This window comes from Prionailurus viverrinus, chromosome B2 (genome assembly GCF_022837055.1).
Source record: "Prionailurus viverrinus isolate Anna chromosome B2, UM_Priviv_1.0, whole genome shotgun sequence".
NCBI classification, from domain to species: domain Eukaryota; kingdom Metazoa; phylum Chordata; class Mammalia; order Carnivora; family Felidae; genus Prionailurus; species Prionailurus viverrinus.
Genome location: NC_062565.1, coordinates 63,978,281 through 64,005,945, shown reverse-complemented (window position 1 = coordinate 64,005,945; position 27,665 = coordinate 63,978,281). Strand labels below are relative to the sequence as shown.

Sequence of the window (27,665 nt, the reverse complement as noted above, 5' to 3'; positions counted from 1 at the left end):
CTCATTTTGGATTCTAACCTCCAGAACTGTAAGATGATAATTTGTGTTGTTTAAGCCACTAGGTTTGTGATAATTTTTGATAGCAGCATTAGGAAATTAATATACTAGTGATGATCATTTCACTTCAAAAATCATACTTCTGCTAGTTTTTTGGCACAATGCACCATCACCACCCTACATTAAAAGCAGCTTTCAAGAGTAGAAATACATCAATTAAAAAACATCTAGACTAAACCATAATTTTTAATGAATGTTCCTGTATTGGAAGATAAAGTTATCCTAAATATAATTTCCCAGAGAAGTTTTAAATTCCCTTTATTTTCTTTTTAAGATTTGGGTTTAGCTGATCATTGGTCCTTGAAATGCACTCTTTACAAAAGATCAGTGATAGACATATGAAAGTCTATCATCAATCACTCCTAAAAGCAATCACTGGATCTCTTGTGAAATGGAGGCAAAAAAAAGAAAAATTGTTGGGGGAAAGGGGAGGATGCACAGAGAATGGAGAATTACTGGAAGGCTTATAATTCTCTGCCCTTTAGACTCTCAAAGTCCTCATATTTACCACTCAAAATGGACACGAGCATGAAATTAGTACATATTTCCAACAGCACAGAGCCCAATGTGGGGCTCAATCCCACCACCCTGGAATCATGACCGGAGCTGAAATCAAGAGTCAGACACTCAATCAACTGAGCTACCCACGTGCCTCTAAGCTCTTTTTAGTGAAATTTTTTAAATCATTTCCATATGGTACTATGTATGACTAAATGTATGGTTATGTATGGCTATACAGTCCTAAAGTATGGCTGTAGTAGATGACTAGAACAGGTGATAGTTTCTTTGATCTTACTCTAATCCATGAAAGCATTAGGGAAAAAGTTTCAAACAAAAGGATTCCTCAATCTGTGAGGAATATTCCTGTGGGTTATATGATACAGCTTGAATAATTAAAGATAATACCAGGTAATTGGCTCAGAAAGACCTAAATCATCAGTGAAAAGCTTTAAAAGTATACAGGTTTGATCAAGATCCAAAGTTCTGTAAGACCCAAAATTAAATTATCAATTAATTTTAAAAAAACAATTTTTTGAAATCAACAATAAATACTGACTTAGAAGTGATATGAAACATAGGTTTCAAAAAAGAACACAGATCACATCAGAGCTGAAATAAATCTTTGTAGTAAGGTTCAATGAGAACAGGGACAACTGGTCACCAAGTAAGTCAAGAGGCAAAAGCTGGACTCAAACCTAGCTTTACTAACTTAATCCAGGTCAGTGCTCTTTCAAGTCTATCAAGTTGTTTCTGTGGTTTAAAACGCCAAGATAGGGGCACCTGGGTGGCTCAGTCGGTTAAACGTCCAACTTCGGCTCAGGTCATGATCTCGCAGTTCCAAGTTGGAGACCGCATCAGGCTCTGTGCTGACAGCTCAGAGCCTGGAGCCTGTTTCTGATTCTGTATCTCCATCTCTCTCTGTTCCTCCCCTGCTTGTGCTCTGATGAGTCAGAGAGAGACCAGTGGTTTCTATCCTGGCTCTGACACCAGGCTCTACACATAATCATCAGAGAAAATCTCAAGATCAGCAGAATTATGACAACAACGGACCAATCAAACCTGAAGTTAGCATTTTGAGGGAACTTTCAGATTTGCAGGTCTCTTTAGGTGAATTACAATCAAAGATTTTGTTTGTATGAATTTATCCTATAAGCATCAACATCATTATAAACATCAGTTTCTCAAGTGAATTTTACTTTTTAATATGAATTACTTTAAAATAAGTTTACATAAGAACTCTTAAACATTACACACTTAATGAAAAATGTTCTCCATCCTCACTGCCTGTAGTAGACTCTTGGACTGGGTCTCACAACCTTCACTTCATGTTTCTACTTTTTGAAAAGGTTAGAAAGCTAGAAGACTCCCTTGAAGGCAAAGTGTTGGACATTAGTCTGCCAGTTATTTGCACGTGGAAGGCACAAGTTCAGCAAAGACCATCTTCCTATAGTAAGGGCAACTGAAAAAATGTCTAACAAGACATTGAAGGGTTGCAGTAACCATAGTCTTATTCCCCCATCTGCTGGCTCACCAGCTCCATGGGTGAGAAGCCATGGCAGTGGTGGTAACAGTAGCAGTGGTAATAGTGTGTAGCCTTGAAGCCAGAAGTCCAATAGTGGTTCCCAATTTTTGCTCCTTCAGCCTCTCCAATGTAAACACCCTATTCCTTAAAATAGCTACAGCTGTTCTGTTTCCTGCCCTATACCCCAACATTAAGTGAGTTCAGGTCCTTACACTCTTGCATGGACTACTGTGATAATTAAGTGACATGCCTGGAATCTCTCACCATTTCAGTTCTTCCTGACCCGCCACCATCAAATCTGACCATGCTTAAAGAAAGCTTACCCAAAAAAGTCCACATGGAAACCTCTTATGTTATTTTAAATACCTCTTATGCACCTTGTGTGTGCAGCTGTCTCCTTTAATTCCTTCTCCATCTGCTAAAATCCCACTCCATCTTCTGAACCTAGCTCAAACAAGACTCCTGTAAATATTTTCCAACAGGGTCACTCCGCCTATATGTGAACTATTTCCACATACCCTGCTGCCTGCCCTTGGCTCTGTACTCATTCACATTCATTCATTCAAAAGATACTTGTTGAGTTACACTAGACCTACCACATGTCACCCATTGTGTAGAGGGCAGGGGATACAAGCCTAAACAAGATAAACAAGGTCTCTTCTCTCTTATAGCTATAATCCAACAGGGATATAGATTACCCAATAAATACCCAAATAATGTTTAATTACAACTGTACTTAAGTGTAATAAAACATTCAGGATGTGTCTTACACGTATAAAGGAAAGTCTAATCTAATATAGAAAATCAGAGAGAAGCACTTCAAGAAACATTTAAGCAGAAAGGGGATGATATGTAAAACTGATCAAGCAAAAAACTGTTAGAGAACTTCACAGGCAAAAAGAACAGCATGTGCAAGGGCCTTGAGGCAGCATTCTAGGAACCGTGAAGACAACCAAAAGTCACATGAGATGGGACAGCAGCCCAAAATAAGTAGAGAGGGAGGCACCTCTTATAACCACTATTATAACACTTAGTACACTGTTTTGGAATTACTCATTTGCAAAAATGCAGTCCTCTCTGAACAAACTCCTTAGGTCTCCTTAGGTCTCACAAATATTTTAGTTCCATAATCCAATACAGTGTTTAGCAGTGTCCCCTCAAGTCACGAGCTGTGGAATGAAGAAATAATTGCTTGATCTGGGCAAGGAACTTAACCTCTTAATACCAGACAGATGAAACAAAACAATCTCTAAGTGTTCAAAAAACCTTGTTTCTTACTACCCCAAAACTTACTGGGCAAGAGGCAACATATTCATGCCAATTGATACACGTTCAGAATCAAAACTAGTACTAACCGTGGATGAAACTTTAAATACTAAAAACTAAACTTTAGATTGGCAAGAGGCTCTAAATCCTCACTGCTCCATAAATCGCCACCAACTAATAACCAATAGAACTGTATTAAAACTCCCAGAGAGTCACCAATGAGGCCAGGGAGAGGAAGTCCAGCCCCATCTGCCTGTTTTTTTTCTCTAGTTGCTCAACAGATCTAGTAAGTGTAGAATCAAGAGCAGGAAACTGGCACCTATGCCATCCTTCTCTCCCTCCTTACTTCTTAAATAATGTCAACTCAGGAAACACACACTGGTGACTCAATAAGAAAATGTCAAAATCCAATTGATATAACTCTGCCAACTATTACAAGTCAACAGAATGGGGTAATCTTTAGCCCTACACTTTAAATTTAGTCTTTGGTACTTGTTCTCAAAGAGCAGTGGAGGAAGTATTTTTTTAAAGAAAACTGAGTTAACTAGGAAATAGCTTCAAAATACATGAAAAGCTTGATGTAGTTTATTAGTGAGGAAAACATTAATATATATATATATATATACATACACACACACACACACACACATATATATATACATACAGTATGGAACTCTGTATAATAGCTAAGGTGTAGAATAAGACCCTTAGCATATCTTTTAAAAATACACTTAATCAGAATTTCACTATCTGCATTTACTATGTTGTCTGGCATGCATAATAATGAACCCAAAATCATTTAACAAGCCAAGAACTCTACTAAAGAGCTCTATAATGGGGTTCAACCATAGCAAAGACTCAAAACTTGTACAAAATATATTTAATTATATCAGTGGTCCAATCATGTCAAATTTTTCAAGTAATACAACTATGAGATCAAATCTAATTAAACTAATTAAACTTAACTGTGATGTTTTTTCCTGGAAGATCAAGATAAAACAGTGAAATAATTCAGAAGATCAATTTAAGCGGTGCCTGGGTGGCTCTGTCGGGTAAGTCTCCAACTTCCACTAAGGTCATGATCTCACAGTTGGTGAGTTCAAGCCCCGTGTCAGGCTCTGTGCTGACAGCCTGCAGCCCGCTTTCAGTTGTGTGTCTCCCTCTCTCTCTCTGCCCCTCCACTGCTCACGCTCTGTCTCGCTCTGTCTCTCTCTCTCCCTCAAAAATGAATAAACATTAAAAAAATTTTTAGAAGTTGGGGCGCCTGGGTGGCTCAGTCGGTTAAGCGTCTGACTTTGGCTCAGGTCATGATCTCATGGTTCGTGAGTTCAAGCTCCCCTTGGGGCTCTGTGCTGACAGCTGGGATCCTAGAGCCTGCTTCGGATTCTGTGTCTCCCTCTCTCTCTGCCCCTCCCCCGCTCACACTCTGTCTCTCTCATAAATAAATTAACATTTAAAATAAAATAAAATAAATTTTTAGAAGATCAATTTAGTATCATTCAAGATTTAGTAACAACATGGAAAGAGTAATGGTCTTTCTAAATCATGACTGGAATTCATGCCCTTCACATTGCATCCTCAAACTCTTTATACTATTCTCTTCTCTCCAACCTTCTCCATTTCTCAAAAACAAACCCAGAAACAGAAGACCAAACAAAACCAAAATAAAAACATTCATGCAATATATATCTATGGACCTCAGTGGCAATACAAATAGCAAGCAAAACTAATGCTCCCTTTTCCTCAGATTAAAATAAAATTTTTGCCCTAATTTTAAAAGTACATGATTCTCCTCTCCTTACTTCAAAAGATGGAAATGGAAATGTTACCATGTGGCAAATAATGGCTTTTTAAAAACCTATAAATTATTTTGGGAAGCATTAGTGAATATCTGATTTTATAAAGTACTTTTTGGGGGACAAAAATTTAAACAAACATTATTTTTCAATTATTTCTATACCTAATGAAGGTACTTACTAAAACTGTTACTATTTAATATTTAATGAATAGATTTTAAAATATACTAGGATCTCTTTTTAAGCATGTAACTTATTACCCAAAATGCAGCTCATTTCTTTTTCTGGCCTTTTAAAGGCCCCATTTTTCAGCGTTTTACTACTGCAGTGATGAGTAATTGAGCCTCAATACAAAACAGTATTCCCCAAAAATCCACACACATAATCAATATGAGGTAAACAAGTTTTACTACAATAATCAGGCATTTTTAATTCATCACCTGAAAAGTTACACAGAATAAATATCAGCTTGGGTGAGTCAAGGTACTATATGAAAAGTGCTTCAACACATGGTCAGTTACAGTATTCCCACATGACCTTCCAGGGATCCAGTACCTGTTATGGTAGTATGGTAGTGAAGTGACTTCCTGATGCCATGTGGCTTAGTCTAATCAAACATTATCAGCCCACTGAAACGTGCCTCATTTACACAATATTGAGTAAGAACAGTAAAGCTTCAGGAAAAGTCTAAGTCAAATAACAGAAATCTTAAATGACATTCTCAAAGTCTGACTTCTGCTTTGGAGAACTACCTATTTCTCACCAAATAAACCAATTTACAAATAAGCAAGATCTTTTCCTGAACCCATGACTGGTTTCTTTTTAAAAATCTGAAACCTTTTTCTCATGAGATTACTTAGAAGACATTAAATATAAATCAGATCGCCAAACCCAAACATATAGGCTAAAAATAGTGTATCTATTTCAAAAGCTGAGGCAGAAGCCCTCCAACGGAACAAACTAAAATTAGGGGGTTTTTTTCACCTCTGGATCTTTAAAAAATGCACCTTCAACGTCTATGGGTCACATAAACCAATGTCCACATGTTCTCCCAAAGCAACTGGTCAGACACAATATAATTATTAAAAGCTTCAGAAACATAATAAGCACACCGTCCACGGGACTCACGTAATGAAATTCCTCTTCATTCTGGCTAATATCTAGATTTAAAAAAACAGTTATCACTACTACTACTACTAAAGACCCCTCCCCAATGGTTTCACTCAGTAAAACTCCAAACCAGCAAAAAAGGACCACCATACTCTTTCTCGTGAAGAAGCAAAAGCCCGGTACAAAGCTGTCAGGTGGACAGGCAGGTAGGGCTCCACCTGAGATACCGAGCCTCGGAGCCCCGGGAGGCACGACGTGGTCACGGGGGAAGGGTCGAGGCGGAGACCGAGACTAAGGGTGGCCCCACCCACGGATGTACCTGCGAGCTGAGGCGGGTGGAAGGCAACCCTTTAACCCTAAGCCCTGGCCAGGCCGTCGCCCCGTTCCGCGCTCCCGGCCCGGCTCTGGCCCCGGCCCTCTGGGGGGGGTCTGAGCATCGCGACGCGGGCACGGCTCTGCCCTGGGGCCGGGGAAGAGAAGGCGCTGGGGCCAGTGCCGGCGCCCACGGGCCTGACCTCGCCACCGCCTCTGGCGGAGGTGAGGGGCGACTCCAGCCTGCGCCCGCCCTCCCTTCAGGGCCGGGGCCGGCCGGGCGCAGCCGCGGCGTCCGCTCGGACCCCGGGCGCCGTGGCGACGGGAAGGTCACCGGCCGCAGGAGGCCCCGACTAGGGGCGGCGACGTCCGCGCTACCTTTGGCCTCGCAGTCGGCGCAGTACTTGTTGTCCTCCTCCCTCAGCAGCTTGGACAAGATGAGCTGGTGCTGCTCATTCAGCTTCTGAGCCTTCTCCCGGCAGGAGCGCGTCGCCATCTCGGAAGCGGGGCGAGGAGCCCGGGGCAGCTACGGCGGCGGCGGGCTCTGGCAGCTGGGCGGGGTGAACACACCTGGAGCCGCCGGACCGCGGGCGGACTCAGCCAAGGAAACGGCGGCGGCAGCGGCAGCTGGAACAGAAGGAGGAGCGGCGGCGGCGGGTGGCAGCGCCGACGTGTCCCGCCTCCTCGCCGGGCCAGCCCCGCACGCACAGCCAGAGCCGGCGAGGCACAAGGAGGGGGAGGGGGAGGGGGGAGACGGAGCTGAAGCTTCCGGGTGGCGCCGCAGGAAGGAACCCAGGCGCCGGGCGAGCTGCGCATGCGCCGAACTTCCCCGGGAAACCGGCCGGGAGGGGATCTCTGCGCTGGGCCCTTCGCCAAAGGTGATTGCGGGAAGGTATTTAGTGCTGCCCGCTGTGGGCTTCCCCACCTTGGAGATCACACTGTACCAGAGTGCCCTCAGGTGAAACCCGGTGAAGGAAGACCTTTACAAGGAGGTGACTTTGACTTGCTTTCTTGCCTTTGCGCTTGCTGGCGCAACGTTGGAAATGCATAAATAAAAGTGATTGAGTGCATTCATTTATTCATTCCATGTTTATTCACCTGCAGTTTTGAAACAGGCACTATCCTAGAAATTGGAGACACTAGTGGAATAAAATAGTGAAAACAGTCCCAGAGAAATAGTTTGGTAGTGACATATGTTAAGGGCTGACATTGAGTGGTTACTCTGTGCCAAGAACTATGAACTCATTAACCCTTATCACAACCCTGTGATAACGTTATTCTCATTATACAGATGTGGAAAATGAGGTATGGAAGAGTTAAATAACTTGCCCGGGTTACAGAGCTACCCAGTGGAGGAGTTGAGATTCAAATCCAAAGCAGTCTGGATCCAGAGTCTAAAACAAAACAAGGCCTTTCATAAGGAAAGTAAAGGCCTTTCACAAAGAGGCAAACACTGGGCGATGTTACTTTAACAAGAAGCTGTATAAACAGTGTTCTTTAACGTGTGAAAAACTAGGGAAAGAAGACACTTAATTAGAACCCGGAGCTCCCCAATCAGGACTCAGGGGATTTGAACCCTGTGTGAGGCTATTTGACTATTTTGGCATATCATGGCATATGACCAATTTCTAATATGAAGCTTTTGCAATCAGAATAAACGTGGCTCTTGCCCATGGAGGAACAGATGCTAAGAAAGGCAATGAGATGGGGCCTGTGTCCTATAGTTTTCCGCAGGGCCAATTTCTACCATAGGCCCTGCATAAAGGTGACTCTCATACTCACTTATCCCTGTTCTTGGCACAAGATCTCAAAAATTCTTGTGTAATTCAATTGAATGGTGATATCAGTGAAGATGCTGAGTAACTGAACAAATTAGAACTTAAACTGTGTGTCTCTGACAAATAATAACTAGTAGGATATCAGAGTCAGTTCCAATAAACAGAAAAAACATTATGTGGGAGGTAGAACTTTTAAGTCATATCTTAAAGTCTGGCTTGATTTAAATGGGGGCCAAGGAAGAAAATACTGAGCAAGAGAAGCATGCACAAAAGCACAGACTTCAAGGATCTTGGAACACAGACAAAAGGTCAAGGGTACTACTTAAGATGAGTGAGAGAGAAGTCTGGGTGAGTGAGGTGCAACAGAATTAATTCTTTGGGGAACCAGACAAAGCAATATGGCCTTGATGCCGCTGACAACAGAAAACCTGCAGATTCTTCAAGTAGGATGGTAGCATTAAAAAAAGGGATGTTTGGGGAAGGTTAGTCCAACAATACCAGTTAACAGACACCATTTTTCTCCTCCCTGGAAATTCTGCTTACCACTGCAAGGATTAAGGAAAAAACAAAAACAAAAACAAAACAGACACAGGCTTATCACCAAGAAATGATTCACATGATTAAAGGGGCACAGCAATGTCTAATGGAAATATAATGCACACCACATATATATACTTTTAAGTTTTCTAGTAGCCACATTTAAAAATAGAAAAAAAAGAAACAGGAAAATTTTACTTTAATGGTATATTTTATTTAATCCAATATATCCAAAATACTATCATTTCAACATATGAGTAATTGTCAAAATAAAATTAAAAATTATTACTGAGATACTTTACATTCTTGTTTTCCTACTGTTTTCAAAATCCAATGTGTAGCCTACACTTACAGTTTGCTTCAACTTGAACTAACTACATTTCAAGTGCTCAATCACCAAATGTAGCCAGTGGCTACATCACTGAACAGTGCTTGTCTAGATGGTCATCCTGGAGGCTATTAAAAATCTAAGTTTGAGTTGACTATTTATTAAATATGTAATATAAAGAATGAAAAAGAAGACACTGATACCAAAAACACCTTGGGAGAAAAACAATGTTGCATTAATTCATCAATATTTACTGAACAACTTCTGTAAAGTTCTCTGACAATCAGAAGCTTACAGTCTAATGTAAGACGCAAACACATAAATAGAAAAATTAAAAGCCGCACAGTAAAGTCTGCAGCAAATATAAAATGCTCTGGGACAAAAGGAAGAGAATACCAATAGCCTGGAAGAACTGAGGAGGACTTCACAGAGTACATGATGCTTAAACTAGATGTTAACACATGTAGGAATTTTTTTTTAAATTTTTTTCAACGTTTATTTATTTTTGGGACAGAGAGAGACAGAGCATGAATGGGGGAGGGGCAGAGAGAGAGGGAGACACAGAATCGGAAACAGGCTCCAGGCTCTGAGCCATCAGCCCAGAGCCTGACGCGGGGCTCGAACTCCCGGATCGGGAGATCATGACCAGGCTGAAGTCGGACGCTTAACCGACTGCGCCACCCAGGCGCCCCATGTAGGAATTTTTCAAGTGAATACAGATGAAGAGGAAGAAAAGAAATATCTTGAAATATATATATATATATATATTACATATATTTTCTATATGTAATATACATCACATGTATTTACATATAAATATTACATACATTTACATATAAATATATTACATGTATTTAAATATACTTACATATATGTATGTGTATATGTACACATATATTACATAAATGTAATACATATATGCGTTTAAACATAGACTTCTGAAAGCATGGTTTTGTGCTGGAAGCAGTGAGAATAGGATGTGCACAGAGAACATGAAGACAGGAAAGGAAACAAGGAGGAGAGGTAGAATGGAGTCAGGAGGTTAAGAAATTTACAGCCAGGCTATCTAGTTTGAACTTTACCCTGTGGGCATATGGAGCCAGAAGAAGCTTTTACACAGAGAAAAGACTTGGTTAGCTTTGTTTTCTATAACTATAATGGCAGGCTGGAGGATATGGGAGGGGAGAGATACTGTCAGGGATCAGGGAAACAAATTACAGACAGGGCTGTTGCAGTAAGTCCAAAGAAGACATGCCAAAGGCCTATTTTAAGCCAGTAGCATAGAGTTTAGAAGAGACAAAGTCAAATGATGTTTTAAAATTAGAAGCAGCAAGATTTGGCAGCTGACTGTATGTGGGGGTTGAGAGAAAGGAGGTGAGAATAACACCAAGGTTTCTAAGTTGGGAGACAGGTAAATGATGATGCCATTAACTCAGACCAAGACAGAAGGGATAGTACACTTTTGTGGTTAGAGGGGGAAAGGTGTTTACTTAAGGACATGTCCATGTGATACCCACCTCCATATGTCTAATACGACATTGCATATCTACTTCTAAAGATCTAGAGAGAAGTTAGTGCTAGTGAAAATCAGTTGAGAATCATCTACATTTAAATGGTCATAGAAGCCATAGGGTAAAAATGAGACTCCTCTAGAGACATGTAGACATGTAGACAAAAACAAAGAGTCCCGAGGACAAAACTCTGGGGATTTCCAGCTAAACGATGAGTGGACAGTGAAAGGTGAACCTTTGAAAAGAGAGGTAAAGTGTGGCCAGGAAGAGAACCAGAGGCCATGGTAGGAGAGGTTTCTGAGAAGTAAGCATGAGCACTAAAGCCAAATGTCCAGAAAAGTCAATTACTTCAGTTTTAGATAACACACAGTCATGGGTCTGTACAGTTCATTGTTTTCCTTTAGCCCAGGAGCAAGAGAAGAGAAATCAGCTGGTGATACTTCCCAGGGACTGCAACTATCTGGTGTTTCAGTAAAATGTTGAGGGAGGGATGAGGATGGTTAGAAAGGCCAGAGAGAAGAAAATATAGGTACAGGGATAGAAAGCATGGCTACAGTTAACTGTAGAGTGTAAGGTAAATGTCCAAACTGTGTGTGGGAGAGGTGAAGTCAGAACAGCTAAATGACTACAGGTTCCTTTGAGGCCAAAGATAATTTGGTGCCCTTAAGAAATGAATGCTAAGAGCTAAAAAAAAAAAAAAAAAAAAAAAAAAAAAAAAAAAGAGTGGGGCAGAGTACCTAGTGACCTAGAGTACCTAGCTCTTCGGGAAGAAGTAACTTCTATCAATGAACTCCAGATGGTAAGGTGTTTATGGATGTTTGATGGCTGAAGAGTGAGGTTGAATGTGTGTTTCTACAGATTCTTAGAGAAGTGAAGTCCCTTTTAACTCTAAAATTCTGTTTCCAGGGGTGCCTGGATGGCTCAGTCTTTTAAGCGTCTGACTCTTGGTTTTGGCTCAGGTCATGATCTCACAGTTCATGGGTTCAAGTGCCATGTCAGCTCTGTGCTGACAGTTCAGAGCCTGCTTGGAATTCTCTCTCTTCCCCCCCTTCTCTGCCCCTCCCCTGCTCACAATTTCTCTCTCTCACACAATAAATTAAAAAATTAAAAAAATTAAATTAAAAAATCTGTCCCATTTGGAGAAAAAAAGACAAGAAACAGGTTTAGAGAGTTTGACCAAATTGGAGCTGGTATTCCACAGAAGACTAAGAGAAGGAGTTGGTAAGCGGGGGTGGGGGAGTAGGGGGGTGGGCAGAGGGCAATGGAGGACAATTATGGGTAGAGTGAAAGAGAATTATGGGGGTGGAGTGAAATGGACAAGAGTGAGCCATGTATGAGTGTGGAAGTGGAATGTCTGATAAGAATGGTAGATACAGACAGCTGGCAGAAGGGGGGGTAATAGTAATAAGAGCTACTGCTTTTTTATTTTAATTTTTTTTAATGTTTATTTTTGAGAGGGAGAGAGACAAAGCACAAGCGGAGGAGGGGCAGAGAGAGGGAGACACAGAATCCAAAGCAGGCTCCAGGCTCCAAGCTGTATCACAACCTGAGCCAAAGTTGGACACATAAACGACTGAGCCACCCAGGCGCCCCAAGCCACTGCATTTTAATCCTCTAATGTGGGTTGGTAATTCTCTTTGAGGTAAATCTTATAATCATTATTCATATTAGGAGACATCAGCCAGATGGGATAATTCATGTTGAGTAACAAACAACCCCCAAATTTTAATGACCTCAATCAATAGAAGTTTATTTCTTGGTCATGCTATGTATCCATTGGGTTGGTGTTCTGCTCCATGTTGCCCTCACTCAAGGATCAGACTGATAGAATCTCTGTCATGTTTCAGCAGAAAGGCAACAAGATTAGTTTCTTACAGCCTTCTCCCCAGGAATAACACGTGTCTACTTCTATTCTCAATCCACTGACAAGTACATGACATGTGCTAATATTAAGGGAACCAGAAGTATAATCCTACCATGCACCCAGAAAGAGGAAACGGAAATATAACTGAACAGCACAGAAACTGTGGCTCAAAGATGTTGAATACTTTGTTGAAAGTTTCCTAGATATGAAAGAGCATAACTGGCATTTGAGGCTAGGTCTTTTTGCTTTTTGGCATTAAGGCCCTGCTCTTTTCGTAAGCCATGCTACCCCCCTGGGATGGAAAACTGAGTAGGACAAGTTAGATCCAACAATGGTCAGAGTTAAAGAGAGACCAAGTATGTTAAAGCAAGAGAATACACAAACATGGAGAAATATAAACAAATACAACTTACAACATGCAAAGAGAGGAAACCCAGGAAAGACCTAGATTTTATTTTCGTTTGTTTTCAAAAGTTATATCAGGGAATGTTAATGGGTTTGTGGTTCCTAAAAACCCTGCCCAACTGGTGTGTGGAGTACTCGTGATCAATGCTTAGGTACCAATGGACTCTCCTCAGTGTAGGGAGAGTGTGGTTTCTGTCAAAGATATATAACTTCCACACACTTCTTCTCTACCTTCCTCCAGAAGGGAGTTATTTCAAATATACAGTGTTGAGCGAGTGTCTATTATAGAAGAACATACACCATCACACCACTCAATGTAGGAAGAAGTAATTTTCAAATTCAAATTCTGCTCATATTTTTACCCCCAGTACAGAGACTGAAAAAATTTTAATGTCATATGGGCAACCAGCATCCCCAGTCACAAAAAGCCTGATTACAAAGAGCCAGAAGGACACATCCCACTCTTGCAGTCTTTGTTGGAGATAAGATAACCAACTTCCATCTGTAACTAAATGCAGAGCCTGATGGAAACATAGAGGGATAGCCAGTCCTCAAGTTTGGGCTTTGGCAACTCAAGCCTTCATTCTTCTAAGAGTTTTGTTGAAGCAGAATTTTGTTGAAGCAGAGTTAAACAACTCTAAGAAAATCTTCCTGAACTTGTTCCATCCTATTATCTTCTGTACTTCCAACACCACCAGTTGACTGTTCCCTCCATTCATTTAGTCTTCCATTCAGCAGCATACTTTTAAGTTCCTTCTATTTTTCAGGCACTGTGCTAGGTACTAAAGATAAAAATTAGTGAACAAAACAGCCAATCCCATCCCTCAATCCTATCATAGTTTATCATGTATCTTCATAAATCAGGTTCTTTCACAATCTCATCACAGATCTCCAGAGCCTCTGCTGCTAATGCACACGGCAAGACCTTAATTAATGTTTGCAGAATGCATGAATGAGCAAAAAGAGTGAATGTAGGAACTTGTCTGTAAAAACATATAATGTCTAAGAGCAAAATTAAGAAACATAACTTTTTAAGTGATTTTTTAAAAAGGGAATCTGATGCATAAAAATTGTTTGTATCACTTTCAATCCTAACTCACTTCCAATCTTGACCAAGTTATATTTTATTTAGTGTTATCCCTTTTTCCCCACTTAATATTAGAGTCCACAGAGTTTCTGCATCTCAATTTAGAAAGAAAAATTCTAAGTCATCAGAAGTACACATTGCACTTCAAGATTTAAAACAACACCACAACAAAACTAACCTGGGATGGGCTTTGCTTTCACAAATTTGGCGTTGGCAGTAATATATTTTAACTCAACCAAGCCCAGTTATTTGAGGGAAGACTTAAAGATGAGCGAATAAAGGCAGTTTCATCCTGCTTAAAGCAGAAGACACAAACACAAATTGAAAGATATATGTTCTGCCTTTTTAAGGCATGTTGTGGGCATGTATTGTTTTTGTCCTCCTAGAATCCATTCGCCTTCTTTAGTAGCAGTGCCCCATTTTTTCTCTGGGGAACTATCTCCTTCCTCTATTGAATCCAGTTTTGAAGGAGGGACTTTTAGCCAAGGTCCCCTGGGCATGTGCCCAAATTAGGCCATTCAGATACTTTCCCCTAGAAAGTTGAGCTTGAACTGTGTGGCACAAAGACAAGAACAGTTGGAGATGGTTCATCCCTACTGAGATCTGTTCATCTATTGGATCCTGCTCCCTTGATCCTCACAGCTACTTCAGCTGCTGTCTTTCTGAAGCTGCCTCTTTAGTTTCCCTTTAGATACTTTAACCACCAGGAAGTCTTCTAACGCATTCCTCTTTTGTTTGTTAGATATAAAAAGTCAAACTAAAACTGATTTATGTAGAGCACCAAAATTATTGATAATGAGTCGTGTGCCATTTGATAGAAGTGGAAGGGATATGTTCTCAAAGAACTTCGCTACCCTTTAAAGGAACTTAGTCCTTTTCTTCTAGGCCTTTGAGGTTTTGTAACTTTGCTGGGATGAGACACTTTTTATGTGGAATTTTCTGCTGTTCTCATTCTTGACCTTCTTACCAAAACAGTGTGTATTATCTTAGTAATTTTAAACCAAAAGTAGCATCATTTTAGGAAAAAAAGGGAAAGGAAATAAGCATAGATTTATTATAAATTATTTAAAAATATTATTTATCCTTTACTACCTTAGGGTAGACAGAGATTTCGTAGGACACAAGATACACTATCCATATGAAAAAGCATTGTAAACTTTAAACTTACACAATGTTATATATCAATTATATCTCAAAAACCTGGAGAAAATATAAAATTTAGAAAATATATTTTAAGAAGAAAATAAAAAGCAAACTATAGATTTGGAGAAAATATTTGTAATACATGATAAATACAAAAGACCTAGAGAATATATAAGGAACTCCTACAAATCAATGATAAAAAGACAACTCATTTAAAATGGCAAAAGACCCTCTGCAACTTCTCTATAAACCTAAAATCACTCCAAAGTAAAACATTTATTTTTTTAAATAATAAAATAAAATAAAATGGCAAAAAGAAGATACATAAATAACCAATGAGATAAAAAAAGATGCTCATTATCATTTGTTATTGGGGAATGTAAAAAAAAACCAATGAGATACCACTTCACACCCATTAGAATGACTAAAATTAAAAAGATCAACAATACAAATACCAAATATTAAAGAGCAACTGACACTTAATATTACTTTATTGCTGGTGGGAATATGGAATGTTATAATCATTTTACAGAACTATTTGTTCTATGAAGTTAAACATACACTTCTCCTATGACCCAGCAGTTCCACTCCAGGAAAAATGAAAAAAAATACAGTCACAAAAAAACTCACCTAAGAATGTTCATAACAGCTTAATTCATGATATCCAAAACCTGGAATCAACCCAACTGTCCATAAACAAGAAAATGGATAGACAAATAATTGTGTATTTACATAGTGGAAAACTACTCAGCAATTAAAAGAAACTACTATCTACAAAACAAACTGGATAAATCTAAAAATATTATGTGGAGTAAAAGAAGCCTGATACAAAAAAATACAGACTGTATGATTCTATTTATATGAAGTTCTAGAGGATACACAAAACCAATATATGATCATAGAAAGCAGAACCATAATTGTCTGGGAAGGGACTAGGGTGGAGATTTACTGAAAAGGTGCACAGGGGAACTTTCTAGGGTGATATAAATGTTTGGTATCTTAACTGGGGTGATGATTTTATACAGATATATACAGTTGTCAAAATTCATTGAACTATGTCCCTAAAACCTCTGCATTTTATTGTAAATAAATTATACCTCAATAGAAAGAAGATGGAGAAAAGGAATTGGGTAACATTATATAATATAGGTCCACTGGAAAGTTGAGCATAATTTGGTTTCATTTGTTCCCATTATTCCTCATTCTCTGCTGAGGACTTCCCCTTCTTTCTGGAAACATCACTCTTGGCACTTCTGTATAACTACATCCAAACTCTCCTTGTTAAGCCTTAAGAAAACTCCACTTTGATCCTTTCCTTCTTTGGCAGTGTTGAGTCCTCAGCCCCTTGCTGTTCTCTCCTAAAGCACATGTGTTTGTGTCAGGGGCTATGCATCTCACAACTTCACTATCATTTCTACTGCAAGGAACTGTGGAGGGTCCATCCTTGTGCCTGCCACTCTACAGGCCTTGACAGCCTTGACAGCCTTGACAGCTGCTTTCCCCTTGGATCAGGGAATCTTTTCCAAGTTCTAATTTCTGTCATGCTCTTCAAAACTCCCATCTCCCCTGGAGCCTCATTTGCCATTCAATCAGCTCCCCAGAGATTCCACATCTCTGCCTTGACACTTTGTACTGGGAGTTCCACTAACTCCTTGGCCTAGAGGTTCTGAAGCAACACTTTCCTTTTGTCCTTTGCCTCTCAGGTTATCTGCCTATTTTCCTCCCCATGCAGGTTCACTGAACCCAGACTGCCAAGACCCTGGGATTCAGCAGCCATGTCAGGCCACTAGGAGGAGACACCCAATGGACTTCAGATCTCTCACATCAGCTTCAAGTCTATATCTCCAGTGCCTCACTGGCCATTTCCATTGGGAGAACCTGGATTCATTTAGAAATATGCATCTTCAAAATGATGGCCAGAGATTTAATTGACATAGATAGAAGTAAGATGTTTGAACTAGAATTTAAAACCACGATTATAGGGGCACCTGAGTGACTCAGTTAGTTAAGCATCCAACTTGGGCTCAGGTCATGATCTCACGGTTCGTGAGTTCAAGCCCTACATCAGGCTCTATGCTGACAGCTAGGAGCCTGGGAGCCTTCTATGGATTCTGTATCTCCCTCTCTCTGTCCTTCCTCCACTCACACTGTCTCTCTTTGTCTCTCAAAAAAGGAATAAATGTTAAAAAAAAATTAAAACCACAATGATAAGTATGACTGCTGGGGTTGAAAAAAAGCATAGAAGACACCAGAGAATTCCTTTCTGCAGACATAAAAGAACTAAAATCTAATCAGGCCAAAATTAGAAATGCTATAAATGAGATGCAATCTCTATAATGGCAAGGATGGAGGAAGCAGAGCAGCAAATCAGTGAGATAGAAGATAAAATTATGGAAAATAATGCAGCAGGAAAAAAGGAGGGAAACAAAGGCAAAGGATCATGATACAAGACTTAGAGAACTCAGCAACTTATTAAAGAGGAATAACATTCATGTAAAGGAGTCCCAGAAGATGAAGAGAGAAAAAAGGGGTGGAAGGTTTATGTGAGCAAATTATAGCTGAAAACTTTCCTAATCTGAGGAAGGACACAGACATCAAAATCCAAGAAGCACAGAGAACTCTCATTAGATTCAACAAAAACCAACCATCACCAAGTCATATCATAGTTAAATTCACAAAATAGACAGACAAGGAAAGAAATCATGAAAGCAGCAACGGAAAAACATCCTTAACCTACAAGGGAAGATAGATCAGGTTTGTAGCAGATCTGTCTGAGGAAATTTGGCAGGCCAGAAAGAAGCGGCAAGATATATTCAATGTGCTGAATCGAAAAAATATGTAGCCAAGAATTCTTTATCCAGCAAGGCTGTCATTCAGAATAGAAAGGGAAATAAAGAGTTTCCCAGATAAACAAAAACTAACAGAGTTAGTGGCCACTAAACTAGACTTGCAAGAAATTTTAAGGGGAACTCTTTGAGTAGATTGAAAACAATACAAAACAAAAAAGACCAAAAGCAACAAAGACTAGAAAGGATCAGAGAACATCACCAGAAACACCAACTCTACAGGCAGCACAATGGAACTAAATTCATATCTTTCAATAATCACTCTAAATATCTTTCAGTCATGGACTAAATGCTCCAATAAAAAGATATAGGGTATCAGAATGGATAAAAACAAAAACAAAAATAAAAACAAGACCCATCTCTATGTGCCTAAAAGAGACTCATTTTAGACTCAAACTCACTTCCAGATTGAAAGTAAAGGGATGGAGAACCATCTATCATTCTAATGGACATCAAGAGAAGCCTGGAGTAGCCATATTTATATCGGACAATATAGATTTTAAAACAAAGACTGTAACAAGAGATGAAGAAAGGTATTATATCATAAGTAATCAGTCTATCCACCAAAGATCTAAGAATTGTAAATATTTATGCCCCCAGCTTGAGAGAATCCAAATATAAAACTCAATCACAAACACAAAGAAAGACCCTGATAATAATACAATAATAGTAGGGGACTTTAACACCTCACTTACAACAATGGACAGGTCATCTAAGCAGAAAATCAACAAGGAAACAATGGCTTTGAATGACACACTGGACCAGATGGGCCAAACAGATATACTCAGAACATTTCATACTAAAGCGACAGAATACACATTCTTCTCCAGTGCACATGGAACATTCTCCAGAATAGATCACATACTGGGTCATGTATCAGGCCTCAACAAGTACAAAGAGATCGATATCGTACCATACATATTTTCAGACCACAATGCGATGAAACTTGAAATCAACCACAAGAAAAAACTTGGAAAAACCACAAATACTTGGAGATTAAAGAACATCTTTACTAAAGAATGTATGAGTTAAGTAAGAAATCAAAGAGGAAATTAAAAAGTACATGGAAACCCAATGAAAATGAAAATATGACAATCTAAAACCTTTGGGATACAGCAACAGTGGTCATAAGAGAGAAGAATATAGCAACGCAGACCTTCCTAACAAAGGAAGAAATGTCTCAAATACACATCCTGACTTTAAATCTAAAGGAGCTGGAAAGGAGCGCCTGGGTGGCTCGGTCGGTTGAGCATCCGACTTCAGCTGAGGTCATAATCTTATGGGTTCGTGAGTTCGAGCCCCGCATCGGGCTCTGTGCTGACAGCTTGGAGCCTGGGGCCTGCTTTGGATTCTGTGTCTCCCCCTCTCTCTGCCCCTCCCTCGCTTGCACTCAGTCTCTCTTTATCTCTCTTAAAATAAATAAACATTAAAAAAATTTTAAAAAAATAAATAAAATAAAGGAGCTGGAAAAAAGAACAGCAAATAAAGCCCAAACCAGCAGAAGACAGGAAATAATAAAGATTAGAGCAGAAATCAACGCTATCAAAACCAAAAAAACAGTAGAACAGATCAATGCAACCAGTAGCTGGTTCTTTGAAAGAATTAATGAAATTGATAACCCCCTAACCAGATGTAGCAAAAGGAAAAAAGAAAGGACCTAAATAAATAAAATCAGGAATGAAAGAGGAGAGATCACAACCAACAACAAAGAAATACAAATAATAACAAGAGAATATTATCAGCAATTATATGCCAACAAATTGGGCAATCTGGAAGAAATGGATAAATCCCTAGAAACATATAAAATACCAAAACTGAAACAGGAAGAAACAGAAAACTTGAACAGGCCCATAATCAGTTAAGAAATTGAATAATCAAAAATCTCCAGGGCCAGATGGCCTCCCAAAGGAATTCTGCCAAACATTTAAGGAAGAGTTAATACCTATTCTATTGAAGATTTTCCAAAAAATAGAAATGGAAGGAAAACTTCCAAATTCATTCTATGAAGCCAGAATTACACTGATTCCAAAACCAGACAAAGACCCCAGTATAAAAGAGAATTACAGACCAATTTTCCTGAAGAACATGGATGTAAAATTCCCAAGAAGATACTAGCAAATTTAATCCAACAATACACTGAAAGAATAATTTCACCATGATCAAGTCAGATTTATTCCTGGGCTGCATGGCTGGTTCAATATTTGCAAATCAATCAACATGATACATCACATTAACAAAAGAAAGGATAAGAACCACATGATCCCTTCATTAGATGCAGAAAAAACATTTGACAATATACAACATCCTTTCTTGATAAAAAGAAAGATAGGGCTAGAAAGAACATACCTCAAGATCATAAAAGCCATATATGAAAGACCCACAGCTAATATCAGCCTTAATGGGAAAAACCTGAGAGCTTTCCTCCTAAAGTCAGGAACACGGCAGGGATGTCCACTCTTACCACTATTGTTCAACATAGTAATGGAAGTCCTAGCCTCAGCAATCAGACAACAAAAAGAAATAAAAGGCATCCAAATCAGTAAGGAAGAAGTCAAACTCTTACTCTTTGAAGAGGACATGACACACTATGTGGAAAATGTGAGAGACTCCACCAAAAAACTTCTAGAACTGACCCATGAATTTAGCAAAATTGCAAGATACAGAATCAATGTACAGAAATCACTTGAATTTCTATACACCAATAATGAAGCAACAGAAGAAGAAATCAAGAAATTGATCACATTTACAATTGCACCAAAACCCACAAGATACCTAGGAATAAACCTAACAAACATGGTAAGATATCTGTATGCTGAAAACTACAGAAAGCTTATGAAAGAAATTGAAGACTACACAAAGAAATGAAAAAACATCCCATGCTTATGGATTGGAAGAACAAATATTGTTAAAATGTTTATACTATCCAAAGCAATCTACTCATTCAATGCAATCCCTGTCAAAAACAAAAAACAAAAAAACAAAAACAAACAAACAAACAAACACCATTCTTCAAAGAGCTAGAAAAAACAATTCTAAAATTTGTATGGAATCAGAAAAAACCCTGAATAACCAAAGTAATGTAGGAAAAGAAAACCAAAGCTGGAGGTATCACAGTTCTAGATTCAAGCTGTGTTACAAAGCTGTTATCATCAAGACAGTATGGTACTGGCACAAAAACAGACACATAGATCTATGGAACAGAATAGAGAACCCAGAAATGGACCCATAAGTGTAGGGCTAACTAATCTTTGACAAAGCAGGAAAGACTATCCAATGGAAAAAAGACAGTCTCTTCAGCAAATGGTGATGGAAAAAATGGAGGGTGACATGCAGAAGAATGAACCTGGACCACTTGCTTACACCATACACAAAAATAAACTCAAAGTGGATGAAAGACCTAACTGTGAGACAGGAAACCATAAAAATCCTACAGGAGAACACAGGCAACAACCTCTTTGACCTTGGCTGCAGCAACTTCTTACTAGACATGTCTTTGGAGGCAAGGGAAACAAAAGCCAGAATGAACTATTGGGACCTTATCAAGATAAAAATCTTCTGAACAGCAAAGGAAACAATCAACAAAACTAAAAGGCAACCAATGGAATGGGAGAAGATATTTGCAAATGGATATAGGATAATGGGTTAGTGTCCAAAATCTATAAAGAAATTATCAAACTCAACACCCAAAACTCAAATAATCCAGTGAAGAAATGGGCAAAAGACATGAACAGACACTTTTCCAAAGAACACATCCAGATGGCCAATAAACACATGAAAAGATGCTCACATCACTCATCACAGGGAAATACAAGTCAAAACCACAATGAGATACCACCTCACACCTGTCAGAATGGCTAAAATTAACAACTCAGGAAGAAACAGATGTTGGCAAGCATGCAGAGAAAGGGTAATGCTTTTGCACTGTTGGTGGGAGAGCAAACTGGTAGAGCCACTCTGGAGAACAGTATGTATATTCCTCAAAAAATTAAAAATAGAGCTACCCTATGACCCAAAAATTGCACTACTAGGTATTTATCCAAAGGATACAAAAATGCTGATTTGAAGAGGCACATGCACCCCAATGTTTATAGTACTGCTATCGACAATTGCCAAATTTTGGGAAGAGCCCAAATGTCCTTTGATTGAAGAATGGATAAAGAAGATGTGGTATGTATACATATATGGAATATTACTCAGCAATCAAAACTAATGAAACGTTGCCATTTGCAACAACATGGATGGCGCTAGAGTATATTACACTAAGCGAAACAAGTCAGTCACAGAAAGACAAATACCATATGATTTCACTCATATGTGGAATTTAAGAGACAAAACAGATGAACATAGGGGAAGGGAATGAAAATAAGATAAAGACAGAGAGCGAGGCAAACCATAAGAGACTCTTAAATACACAGAACAAACTGAGGGTTGCTGGTAGAGTGTTGGGTGGGGGGATGGGCAAAATGGGTGACGGGCGTTAAGGAGGGCACTTGTTGAGATGAGCACTAGGTGTTATATGGAAGTGATGAATCACTTGGTTCTACTCCTCAAACCAATACTATACTTATTTTAACTAACTTGAATTTAAATAAGTAAGTAAGTAAATAAATAAATAAACAAATAAGAATGCTACCAGTTAACAGAGGAGACACCCCCCAGTAAATAGGTGATTTCTAACAAAGTATAGGAATCATTTAAAGCTTAGGAGCAGAATGCTGTGGGAAAACAGTCAACAGTCTCTAAATTTGTTTGTCATTGCTGCTATTATATTTGTGGTCTTCTGTTTGTTTGTTTGCTTGTTTGTTTGTTGGGTTCTAGTGAGGCGAGGTGTGGTCAGGGAAGCTGACATCCAAACCAAAACCGCATTGGGGGGGGTGAGGCGTTGGGGGGGGGGGGTGGTGAAAAGAGCCAGAGAAAGGAGAGTGGTGTAGGGAAAAGTAGCCTGAGTCTGAGGTTTGACAAGTGTAAAGAGAAAAGAGAGATCCTGATTCTTTAGGAATTCCAAGTTAATTCAGACTAACCAGAAGACTTAATCTAGCTGGAGGACAGTGAGAGAAGCATAGTAATGAGATTTAAAGTTAGAGAGTTCAACCCTAAAAAGGCCATCTCTCGGCGTTCTTTTGTGTTATTCATTATGCATGTTTTGTGAGGTACGGATTGGCCCAGTGTTGGCCTGGCATTGAAAGGGCCTCCTCTTCAGAGGTCAAGAAGGGACAGGGTGGTGGGGAGGGGCCCCTTTTGGTCACTGTTCCCTCAAATGCAGGACTCTTGTGTTGTACCGGTCATCTCTGTTCACCCCCATGGGAAAGGCCTGCAAAGGCACATTAGTCCTAGTCTCTACTTTGAAAAATTAATTAAGACCGAAGTCAGGGTTCCTACTACCTCTTGCTTCAACGCGTAAAGCTGTGTAAAATCATGTAGTTGAGGGACACCGATTACAAATAAGCCCAATTTCAAACAGTGATCAAGAATCATGGGCTTTGTTCCAATGCAATAGCCACACAGTAACGCTGTGGTTAGTGAAAAGTAATTTTATAGCAAGCCACCTAACAAATGCTTCTCTGTGTGTGACTTTTTAAATAAAAATAGATGTGATCCCTAATCAACCTACAATACTAATTAGTCCCTTCTCAAACCTCGTAAATTGTTTGTCAACCTCCTTTTAGAAAAGGCCAGCTGTTTTGTGGAAAACTCATGAGAAGAGACAAAAATAAGTTTACTCTACCATGCCATTTTCATGTGGGCTCCTAGTGAGACAGCAAGCATTTCAGTGATGCATCTAACATAGAATTTTCTTTAGACATATCTGAGGCTCTAACAAGCCAGATCCTGTTGGGGGAGGAAAATAATCCCAAACACAGGAAGGCATTTGCAAAGTGCTTTAACTCCTTCAAGTCCCCTGACTACAAAATAAACAGACTGAACTGAACAGAGGACAAGTGAAATATTCCTAGTTAGAATAGTCATTTTGGAGAAAATCTAAATGTGATTCCAAATGACCCATTTCCATTTAAATAGTTTAGAGGTGATAGAAAACAGCTAATTATACCTGGCAGGGATCCTCATCCTGTTTCCAGCCTGTGTTCTTTTCTGCAATGATTAACCCAACTATCACACAATATCTGAATTTTTGCCTTTCCTCCCTGCTAAGAAATTCTCAGGCATTGCTATTGTGTGGCCATAAAACAGAGAATAAATTCATAAAGGTAATTTCCTATGGGGTTAAGCTTAGTGTTTTTTCACCTTCTAAGGATACTTTCAAATGCACAATGGCCTTAGTAACAAGATTCAAATACATCAATGACTCACATATTTGTGTTTGTTAAGAAGGGGGGGGGGGTACAGGCAGAGAAATGGAAGATGTTCATTTAATTTTAGAAATATTTTAACTGGAAAGGACTTCAGTGAAGAATCTTCATGTAGTTATATAAAATTACAAAAACATTGGAAACTACCTAAATGTCCAACAATAAGTAAATGGATAAGTCACATATGACAGAGCCACATAATGGACAATCATGCAAATATCAAAACAATTTTTATGAAAAATTTATATAACATGTAACTATATGATCACACTTAGATTCTAATTATTGCTGAGGAAAAAATCTGGAAAAAAAACATATCAAAATGATAACAGTAATAGACTTTGAAAGAAGGACCCGTAATTTTTTTCTCCATATAACAAAGTTTTCACATTTTCCACAGAGGCCATATGCCAGTTTTCTAATATGGAAAATTACACTTTTATAAACAAACCTACATTTTTAAAAATTCACATTTTGGGGCACCTGGGTGGCGCAGTCGGTTGGGCGTCCGACTTCAGCCAGGTCACGATCTCGCGGTCCGTGAGTTTGAGCCCCGCGTCAGGCTCTGGGCTGATGGCTCAGAGCCTGGAGCCTGTTTCCGATTCTGTGTCTCCCTCTCTCTCTGACCCTCCCCCGTTCATGCTCTGTCTCTCTCTGTCCCAAAAATAAATAAACGTTTGAAAAAAAAATTAAAAAAAAAAATTCACATTTTATAGATCATTTACTAGAACTAAATTTAACAACTATAGTACTTATAATGCTTTACAGTTTATATGACATTTTTACATTCATTCTCTATCATCTATAGCAGTTGAGACCTTAGCATACCATTTATTTCATATCAAGTCAGGCTAACTGTATTTGACTTTTCTTCACAACATGATATTAAACCTAAGAAATGTTTTGGCAGAAATAGGTTAATCCACCAATGTAATTTTCTTTATGATTTGTCATAAAATGCATATTATAGATGTAGTAATTTTCAAAAGCTTATAGAAGTTATTATGTTGAAAGTATTTTAAAACCCCCAGACAATATGCTATATTCCCTTACTGATTCCCCCATTACATCTTAAATCTTTATATTCTTTAATGTTTGTTTGTTTGTTTATTTATTTATTTATTATTTTTTTTTTTGAGAGAGAGAGAGAGAGAGAGTGGGAGAGAGGAAAAGAGTGAGGGAGAGAGAGAGAATCCCAAGCAGGCTCCACAATGTCAGTGCAGAGCCTGATGCAGAGCTTGAACTCACAAACTGTGAGATTATGACCTGAGCTGAAATTAAGAGCTTAATGCTCAACTGACTGAGCTATCCAGGCACCCCACATTTTAGATCTTTAAAACTCTTCCTTGAAGGCAACCCTCAGAACACAACTTCCTATTCCCTACAGTTTTCATTTTCTTGCCTCCAACTTTCTAGAAGGAAAAAAAAAAAAAAAAAAAGAAACTGAGTATATCAGGCCTAGGCTTCCTCAACATCCCATCCTTACACCCAGGTTCAGCTACATGTTTTGCAGAGCTTAATGCCAAGTGAAAAACAGGGCCCCTTATTTTATTTTATTTTTTTAATGTTTATTTACTTTTGAGACAGAAAGAGGGAGCACACAAGCCAGGGAGGGTCAGAGAGAGAAGGGAAAACAGGATCCAAAGTGGGCTCCATACTGATGGCAGACAGCCCAATGCAGGGCTCGAACTCGTGAACCGTGAACTCATGACCTGAGCTGAAGTCAGATGCGTAATAGACTGAGCCACCCAGGTGCCCTGGGGCCCCTTATTTTAAAAAGCAAGAAAAAAGAAAAAAGTGCAGTTATGGGTACTAAAATATAAAGCTTTATCCATAGTGATATATGAATAAAACATAAACTTTCAAATTGAAAAAAAAAACTTTTGGTTTCATACTTTTATATAATACAATAAATAACAGTATTTTATTAACATGACATCCTAATCACAAGACTATTCTGGCTCACTTTTCTTCAAGTTCATTTATTAGGTTGGCACACTTTTTACTTTTAACAACTTCATTTTCAATTGATATTAACTGGAAGCAACATCAGTAGCTCTTTTCAAATGCAAGATTGAAAATCATTTTTGATAATTTTTAATTTTGAGAAGGATCTTTCTGCTGAAGCAACTATTATTGGAGCTCTTAAGAGTGTTTTATAGGCTATGACAACATTTGAGATAAATTTCCGATAAATTATTCTGAAGTATAAATTTTAGTACAGCTACATGATGTTCTAAACAACTTTTCTAAAAAGATTTAACTCTTCATACAAATCAGTTTCCTGTCAAGTCTGAATTTAATTATAAATGTAAATTTATACAATGGCAATTTAACAGGCCTTTGCTTGACTGTGTTGAGTAGTTTTCAATACCAGGATTTCTGAACTCTGAAATAGTCTAATAACTCTCTGACATGCATGATTGCAATGCCCATGTGTAAACTTCCATTTTGAATTGACATAATTTTACCAAGTTTGCTGCCTGCACACCAACAGCTCCTGTCCCACTGCTCATGTAAAAAGTTCATATTTGTGTAGATGCTGTGGAGCTGGGGTCCTGGGACAGATGCAAGCCTGCTTCCTACTGCAGGCACGGATGCTGCCTCCATGCCCTCCTCTTTTCCTGGGCTACAGTTGCTTCTGCTGCTACTGCCACAATCACCACCCAATTTGGACCCAGTTCTCAGCCCCAGACACCCTTCAGTAGTTCTCCAGGTCTGTGTCAGGTATGCCTGTGACTTGCCTGCTGCCTCCCACATGTGTGGGCTTAAACTTGAGTGTGTGCACACGGTTGCCAGGCAGATCTTCTCATGCTTCTTTGTACCACTGAATTTCACATATGACATACAAGTTCAAAGAGAACACTATTAAGAATTTCAAAGTGCTCAAGGCAGAGATTAAATGAAGAACAGGGTTCCTTCTGAGAGTGAGCTCTAGGCAACTGCTCAGGTCACACACCCAGGAAGCTGACCCTGCTAACATTTGCATGTTACTTTATCTGCCCCCAAACTTACTTCCTCTTCTGTAATCCCAGCAGAAGTCTTGCTTCCTGTCCAACTCTTCTTTCTCTTGGTGCCATCCTCTTCCATTTCCTGAACAACTTTGCTCCATTTGTCATCTCCTTTCTCTGCAGTATTTTAAAAGTATCAAATTATTCTTTACTGAGCATGCTCAAATCTCTCCATGTTAAAACAGTTCTGCACCCCTCTCCAAAAACATTCCTCTTTTTCTCCTTCCCTTTGAAGTCAGTTACTGGGAAATTAGAATGAGATCATTGTCTTGGCTTTCAGACT

General features: G+C 39.1%; 1 protein-coding gene and 1 long non-coding RNA gene across 5 annotated transcripts in view; both read right to left on the bottom strand.

Moving 5' to 3' along the window:
- SMAP1 (small ArfGAP 1) overlaps positions 1-7,296 on the bottom strand; it is a 202,700-nt gene extending 195,404 nt beyond the window's left edge. The window contains exon 1 of one of the 2 annotated variants that reach the window (XM_047860688.1): positions 6,943-7,296. In XM_047860688.1, coding sequence (XP_047716644.1) covers positions 6,943-7,060 — 118 coding nt within the window. In that variant the 5' untranslated portion in view covers positions 7,061-7,296. The remainder of the gene's footprint in view (positions 1-6,942) is intronic. The other variant, XM_047860690.1, reaches the window with a different exon arrangement.
- A 4,482-nt stretch (positions 7,297-11,778) lies between these two features.
- The window catches only part of LOC125166693 (uncharacterized), a 45,168-nt gene continuing 29,281 nt past the window's right edge, over positions 11,779-27,665 (bottom strand). For all 3 annotated transcript variants that reach the window (XR_007152497.1, XR_007152498.1, XR_007152499.1), the window contains 2 exons: positions 27,387-27,499; positions 11,779-13,769 (listed from right to left, as the gene is read on the bottom strand). This is a non-coding gene — a long non-coding RNA (uncharacterized LOC125166693). The remainder of the gene's footprint in view (positions 13,770-27,386; positions 27,500-27,665) is intronic.